Genomic DNA, 7,769 nt, shown 5'->3' with positions numbered 1-7,769 from the left:
CTCTCTCATTTCCAGGACCACAATTCCCAGAGCCTTCGGTTTCACGGCTGTTCTCCTCTTACTCTATGTCTTCTTGAGCTGGCTGGGCTGCGGCCGGCCAGCAGGCGCACAGCGACGACGTGATCCCTCGTGACCGGACACACGGTTTCCACAGCGGCCTGTTTCTCTCCTCACTCAGTTATCCCTTTTACAGGCCGTCGCGGCTGGCCTGAGCGGTGACCTGGCGGGCCGCGCCTGCGCTCTGCCCCGTTTCCTGCCTGGCTGGTGGCGGCGGCCATTTTGTTCATCCTCCTCCTCCTCCTGCTCCTCCTGGTTGGAGCGCAGTGTCCGGAGCAGGCTGGGGGGAGAGAGCCCGAGAGCAGGGTTCGGTGCCTTTTCCTCTGTCCCCAGCTGGTGCCCAGAGCCCCCCTCCCCTTCCTCCCCACCCCCTCCCCTCCCCAACCCTGCCCTCCCCCTTGTCCCGGGATCACTCCGTCGCACCCACCATGATGGAAGACGACGGGCAGCCCCGGACTCTGTGAGTACCCGAGATGAGGGGGTGCCAGGCGCCGAGAGGCCGGGGCACCGCGGGACGCTGTGGGAGGGAGCCCGAGAGCGGGGCCGAAGCCGGGACTCTCGGCGGCACCCTGGCCGGGGTGGCGCGGACGCGAAGTGCATTCCTCATTTGTCCCCTTTTCCTTGGGAAGGAAGCCCTCCCTTCCCCCAATAGTCACTTCCTGGGGCCTGGGGCTTGTTTCGATCTTTTTCTGTCGCGCCCTCCTTTGCACACCTTTCCTAGGCGGGTTTCTGCACCGTAGAGGCTGTCAGGCCCGGCGAGCTCCCGCTTTCCCTCTGCTTTAGGGTCCGGGGCTGGGCCGGGTGCTGTCCCCACGGGGGCAGGGCCTGGTGGGGGTGGGACTGGGGGTGGGGCCGCAGCCGCATCCCCTGCGGGCCCGCGGGAATTAGAACTCGCGCCCTCCGGGTCCCCCGCTCCAGTCGCTCCCGGCTCTTCTCCCGAGCTAAGCTCTCGGAAGAAGCCGGACACACTTGTGCCGCTCAAGCCCCCACTCTTTCTGCCCCCCACGTGCCCCCACCCACGCTGTCAGGAACACTCGCCGAGGGCCCGCTACTTTTGAAGTGCAAAAGGATGTCTCTTGCCGCTGGAGCATCTCTCTTCTTGGATAACTAAGTTTACTTTGAGCGCTACCTACGCTAAAGTGACAGCCAGTTATTAAACTGCTTTTGCCCTTTTGGTGTTACCTCTTTTTAATCTGTCGAGACCTTCAGAGTTGGATAAAATGATGCCTTTTATCCACTATTCGTTGTGTGTCTTCTGAGCACCTTTTCTTCTAGCTTGCTGTTCTTTTTACCTGAAGCCCCATCTAATGAATGAATTTCATCTTCCAACCGCTTATTCCAGTTTTTCCCTAATGAAGAGTGATGACTCAGCATTCGCATTCCTTTCTGGATAGTGTGGCACTCCTTTCATTTTCCTACATTAAAAAAAGTCTGAGTGATTTCTGATTAAATGTTTAAGTTGGGCACCTTCGGTTTTGCCAGCCTCTCGAAGCTCCACACACCTACCTCCAGTACAAGGAGTCAGATGGCCGCTTTGTTTTTTTCACTTGCCTCTGCCAGGTGTTGATATGATCAGAGTTCAGCTGGCTCTGCCATTTAATGGGGAAATTACTTTTTGGGGAGTAGATGAAGGTGGATGGATGGGTCCTCAGGAAGTTTGACTAGCTTCTCTTCCGTCCTACCAAAGAAAAGCCCTCTTGGTAAAGCAGATAGATACCTGTAGGATATTGATACAGGTTTGGTGTGTGTTTGGGGGGAGGGGCATGCACTTTTTTTCATTCCTATTTCTCTCACTAAAGTATTTACTATCCTGTTTTGAGAATTTGAGGCCAACTTAAGCACATCAGGTGCCTGAATGAAAAGCCTGCTTAGCGAAACTTTGTTTTGTCTTCCATTTTGGCCTTCTTTTCCCAGAAAAGAGAATTGGGACATATTTGAAATTTGTCCTTTAACGTCTGTTGAAGCCAAGGCTTGATGTTTAGTTAGCAGTGTGTACTTTGATGGAAGCATCTGGGAAAGCTGGAGCCTAGCTAGCATGTATTTAACATAGATAAAAGTTACATTGTATTGTCCTGGCCGTGTGGCTCAGTTGGTTGAGCCTCACCCTGTGCACTGAAAAGTCCTGGGTTCTATTCCCGATCAGGGCACATGCCCAGATTGCGGGCTCAATCCCTGGTGTGAGGCAGCTGTGTTTCTCTCTCACATCAGTGTTTCTGACATCAATGTTTCTCTCTCCCCCTTTCCCTTCCTTTCTAAAATAAATAAAAACATTTTAAACAAGTTACATTGTATCTAAAAATCTAAAATGTCATTATTGCATCATAGTAGCTGCTGAATAATTGGTAAATTCTCATGGCATATTTCTCATTAACTGTATTTATCTTTTGCTTATGAACAGAAATTCTTGTTTTTGCCATGCTAAATATTATGGTATTTCAATACTTTTAATTTATATAACTGTCTTTGCATCTGCCTTGTCTTCATCTCCGTCATACCTTAGACTTCCTCCGATAGACTAATAAACTAACTTCTCTGTCACTTATTTCCTACCTGGTCCCTCTCCAGTCTCCTGTTCTTTCTCTGAAGCACACTTACGTTGTTTGTGTTTCTAGTTGTCTGAAAGTATGACACGTGTACGCGTCAATGAGGAGCCGCCTTGAGCCCAGCGCGCGCTCACTGTTCTGTCTTCCTTTTCCCTCCTCCCGCAGTTCTCATGGGAAGGGTTTTTTAGACAAGGACGCTGCAGCTTCCTAGGTCTTGTCCCCTGCAGCACTTAGTTCGCTGCCTGGAAATAAGAGGTATTCAAATATTTTACAATGATTGTACGTCTTTTCATTAAATTAGTATTGTCCTTTTTTTAAAAAGTCCTGATTGATTTAAAATTATAGGCAGACATGACCGTCATATACACATGGTGCTGTCTGTTGATTTTATGTATATTTTAAAACTTCCAAATGTAAAATTTTGAAGTAAAAGCAGATGTTTCACAATTGGGATTTTCTTGGTCAGATTTTAATAAAAAACAATGCATAGTAGTTTTAAGTGTTTATTTTACGTATTACTCCTCAAAGGGTTCTTTAGATACAAGTAATGAAAACTTTTGAAGTGACTTTAGAGATCGATATCTAGTAGGGTTTTATTTTGTTTATTTATGGAGCTCCTTTTATTTTACATTGTAATCTATGGGTTAGGTTTTCAAGTGGCTAGTATGTTTTAAAAGAATGTACTCTTAACAAAGCTTATCTTAAACTGTTTCCTTAAAATGCCTGTGTGTTACTAGTGAGGTTTTTTTCCTGCAGACACACACAAGCTAAGACATATGGTTCTATCATCAGAAAACAATATGGTGTTTATAGCCTAGGTAGGTCTTTAAATATTCATTACCTACAGTATTACTAATTTATTTGATGGTATTTAAAGTGGTATAGAATTGCTTTGATGTTGAACCTAAAGTTTTTCATATAGTTGCTTTAAAGGTCTGTTTTCTGATGCTCTCCATTCTCATTTGATACTTATTTGGGGGTAATATGTATTGGGGTAACTTGTGATTTTAAAAGCAAACGAGATCATGCCATGTAATACTGGTGTTGGAACTGGACTGCCTGACACCTACCTTACAGGACCCACATTTCAGATGTGTTGTGGGTAGCTTTGAGTGCAGTGATTTGAGCCATGGTATATCTGAATCTGTAATCAACATTAAATTATAATGGTGTTCTGTTGTAGTTTATTTTCTTAATCTACCTACTGCACCAAAATGAGTAGGAATAGTGGATCTGGGATATTATACCACGTTATGCAGTGCCATCCTTTAAGACTGTTCTTCCTGATAAGAGACTCAGTCAAGAGGAGGAAATAAACCAGTGATTTAGAGTATAATCTGAATAGCTAAGGGCAATAACAGAAGAAAATACTATTAAATCCCATTATAAAATTGACTAGCTATACCATGGATATGGCTGTATTGTGGCTGTAATTAAGCCCTTCATTCAACTTAATCATAGTCTCTGTTTCTTTAAAATGTATGTATATGTGTGTCAGTATCCCTTATGTAGTTGGTCAGTTCACCTGCACCTTGCCTCCTACCTAAAATGAAATATTGGCAGATTGATAATTCATTAGAGGCTCACTGAAGGGTATTGTTGCAAAATCTCCTCGTGTATAGGAACTTGTCAAGAACAAAAGTAAAAATGTTACTTTATTAGAGAAGTTTGGTTATAATATGTTTTGTAAAAATGCTAATAATTTCAGCCCTGGTAGGGCTACTCTTTTCAGAATGAGAACACAGTCAACGTTGAAAAAGTGTGATTTGTCTTTTCTCTGAAAGGCATGATGTTCTTAACTTAAAATTCTGCCCAGTTGGACATAAGAAGTAGTTTTGCACTGTGAACTTTTGCCTACTGTGCAACTGCCAAGTTTCTAGTCTCAAATTGAATTTTAACCCTGATGTTAGGTATAAAGGCATCATTTTCCATTTTTAATGCTTTAGTTCCTACAGTTCCTGTTCTTAGAAGACAAACTAGACCAAAGGTATGCCTTTTTTTCTTTTCCCTTGAGTTAAAGATCTTTTTGGAATTTCCTAAATGTTTACTCTTTGCATTGACCTGTCAGTACAAAAATTTGAGCCATTTGTTTTTTTCTGTTATTTTATATATGATCTTTGAATATAAATTTTATATTTAAACACTTGGAACATTAGAATATGTTGACTGCTTTGTAACCAGAGCAGAAAGAAGTTTGCTGCTTTACCACAGAACTTTTAGTGGAGGCATTTGAGAAATAGGAAAACTTTTAAAATTAGGTTTTTCTGTAAGTATTTCATGCTTTTCTAAACTTTGATTAACATTTTACTTTTCGGCATCAGTGCTTGAAATGTAAGTTAGTATATCTAAATGTGCCTCTAGAAATTCTTCAAAATCTAGAACTGATTGGAGTAGGTTGACTTGAAATAAAAATCCTATGAAACATTAACAGCTTTGGTTGTGGCTGTTACGTATGGAAGGTAATTAATGCCCATGCAGTTTTTCCTGAACAAATCAAGGTTTTAAACAGTAATGCAAATTTAAAACTATTTAAGATTTGTTATATCATAATGATCATTTTGTTTTAACTTTGTTACTGGTTAGCTTCATATGTGAAAATTAGTTTTATCCACGCCAATTCTCTTAAAAATGAGCTAACTGGCACCTGAGGTTAGATGAATATAACACTTAGGAGACTGGGGTTACTTGTTTGTTTTCTTTGTAGAGAGGTCTACCTTGTACAAAAAAGAAATTACTCCATCCATGATTGCTCATAAACCCCTATGAGTTAAAAAGGGACAGGAAGTTGTCTAGTTAGCTCATAATCCTATAACCTTTCACTACTGCTGGAAAGAGTGTGTCACTGCATGGCCTACCAATGGGTCTGTTCCACTTTGTTTTTGTTTTGTTTTTGTTAATCCAACCCAGGGATATTTTTTCCATTGATTTTTAGAGAGAGTGGTAGGGAGGGAAGGAGGGGGAGAGAGAAGGAGAGAGAAAAAAACATCAGTGTGAGGCACGTTGGTTGGTTACCTCCTGTAGGTGCTCCAACCGTGGTGGGGGATCAAACCTGCAACACAGGTATGTGCCCTTGACCAGGAATTGAATCCAAGACCCCTGGGTGGGTGGGCCAACACTCCAACCACTGAGCAACATGGGCCAGGGTTATTCTACCTTAATTGTAAGCAAAAGATGGCATGGGTGAACCTAAACCAGTTTGTCACTGAGTTTAGTCTTCTATTTAAGTAACGTTGGGCTTGTGTTTCAGTTTTAGAGTATGTAAATTAAAGTTATTAGTACCCATTGCAATGAAGTTATTAGCTGAACTGGAAAATTGCTATTCATTCCTAATCAGATAATTTTCTTTATTACATGTATCTTTACCTTTCTCAGTCCGTTTTCCCCTTTCAAAGTGTTCTATCTTAAAGCGGTTATGCATTTAATATGGTAATAGATGCAAAGTTTATTTTGGTGTCAGTACTGTTTCCAGATGTTATAAGGAAAATAAAAACTTATGTCCATTTACTTTCCAGAAGATACTATGTTAATTTTTACTAATATTGTTTGCTTGATGAGGTTCATAACAGGCAAATTTTAGGAATTATCCACTGGGTACCAGAAAGACTTAAAAGTTTGGCAGTTAAGTAAGCCAAATTAAAATAAATCTGTGGTATAAGAAAAACCAAAGTGGTCATCTCTGGGTGGTAGTGTTCTTTTTTTTCCTTTTTATAAACTTATCTGTATTTAAAATTTTTTATACAAAATACATATATTCAATTTATAATTTTAAAAACAGTACCAACTCTTTAAATATGCATGGTCAAAAGTATACTTGTATTTGTCTTAAATTTTCTCTGTGTTTCTAAAGAAATCTTTATATTTGCTTTATCTAGATAAATATGTATTTTGTTGATTCTGATGTGTTTTAGGCTATGAAATTTCATTATTTTACCCTGCTCTTTTAAAACAATAATGAAAACATAACATCAATAACAATTCTATTTAGCAAGACAAAACAAAACCCCTCTAATATCTATGTGTTTTGCTATAACTTTCTCTTTTTCGTTCATGTAATTGCTTTGTTTGGAGGTCTAAGATAAACTCATATTAAATCCCTTTATATCTAATATAAAAGAATATCCCCTTATGATCAGGTGTTTTGATGAATCAATAATTTTGTGTGTGTGTGTGTGTTGCACATTATTTTGACTTGTGTTGACATCCAGAAATTGTAGTTATCTTGAGAGTGGTTTAAATTCTTGTTATTTTTATTCTAACAAATAAGGTGAGAAAACAATATGCTTTTGGTATACAAGGTTACATTAATTTGTTCTTTATAAAGTCTTTTGAAATGGTACTTTAATGGCCGAAGAACATTTGTTGCTTTCCTAAATAAGGACTAATTTTACTTTCATAGGATCAGGCTTAACTGGAAAATTGTTATTAAAGACAGAGGAAGTTAAAATGAACTGAAAGGTGATGAGTTAAATGATAACACAGCAGATCCGAGCTGAAAGAAAATTGCTAATGTTTTTTCTTCTTTTTGTCCAGATACGTAGGTAACCTCTCCAGAGATGTCACAGAAGTCCTTATACTTCAGTTATTCAGTCAGATTGGACCTTGTAAAAGCTGTAAAATGATAACAGAGGTAAGATCTTCCCAGTTCCGTGTGCTGACAGCATGGTGTTTAACATTTTGAGATACATAAGTTGATTAGTATCATTTTAAAATAACATTCTAAGTAAGCCTCAAGTTATTCTGATGGAGAGATTCATGTCTGTTGTATTGACTTACTACTTTGATCTGGCTGACAAACTAGGTTTGGAAAGGAGTTTTATTTGCGAGGACAAAGTTCCTGTGCTGTTCTCAAATGGTCATTCTTTATGATGCAGTTACCTCCAAGTGTTCCTGCTTGTAAAAAGTTACTACAACTTATTTCAGAGCGTTGAAAGACTAGACATTTCTTGCAATTCAATAAGAGTGTTACCGAATCAGATAGTATACATTTAAAATTTAGGAATTGGTGTATATAAAAGGACATTGGGTTGTTATTTGCATAGTGCAGCACTATGCACCTTGTGTGTTTTTAGTAAATACTAATAACCGAGCAGCCTACTTCAGATAGGAATTTAAATTGTTAGCGTAATAATTTTGTTTTCTTTTCCCCCAAAGAAAACTACTTTTTATACT

The 7,769-nt window shown here is 39.9% G+C and overlaps 1 protein-coding gene and 1 long non-coding RNA gene across 5 annotated transcripts in view; one reads left to right on the top strand and one right to left on the bottom strand.

Annotated features, from left to right (window-relative positions):
- The first annotated feature begins 330 nt into the window (after positions 1–330).
- TIAL1 (TIA1 cytotoxic granule associated RNA binding protein like 1) overlaps positions 331–7,769 on the top strand; it is an 18,501-nt gene continuing 11,062 nt past the window's right edge. For 2 of the 4 annotated variants that reach the window (XM_081159018.1, XM_081159017.1), the window contains exons 1-2: positions 331–517; positions 7,131–7,227. In XM_081159018.1, the coding sequence (XP_081015144.1) occupies positions 486–517; positions 7,131–7,227 (129 nt within the window). In that variant the 5' untranslated portion in view covers positions 331–485. Of the gene's footprint in view, positions 518–7,130; positions 7,228–7,769 lie in introns of those variants that run through there. The other 2 variants (XM_081159019.1, XM_081159020.1) reach the window with 2 other exon arrangements.
- The window catches only part of LOC308567439, a 22,831-nt gene continuing 21,883 nt past the window's right edge, over positions 6,822–7,769 (bottom strand). The window contains exon 3 of the long non-coding RNA XR_014000300.1: positions 6,822–7,208. This is a non-coding gene — a long non-coding RNA (uncharacterized lncRNA). The remainder of the gene's footprint in view (positions 7,209–7,769) is intronic.

The sequence above is a fragment of the Miniopterus schreibersii genome (assembly GCF_964146895.1).
Source record: "Miniopterus schreibersii genome assembly, chromosome: 14".
Classification (NCBI taxonomy): domain Eukaryota; kingdom Metazoa; phylum Chordata; class Mammalia; order Chiroptera; family Miniopteridae; genus Miniopterus; species Miniopterus schreibersii.
This window is presented reverse-complemented; position numbering and strand designations above follow the sequence as displayed.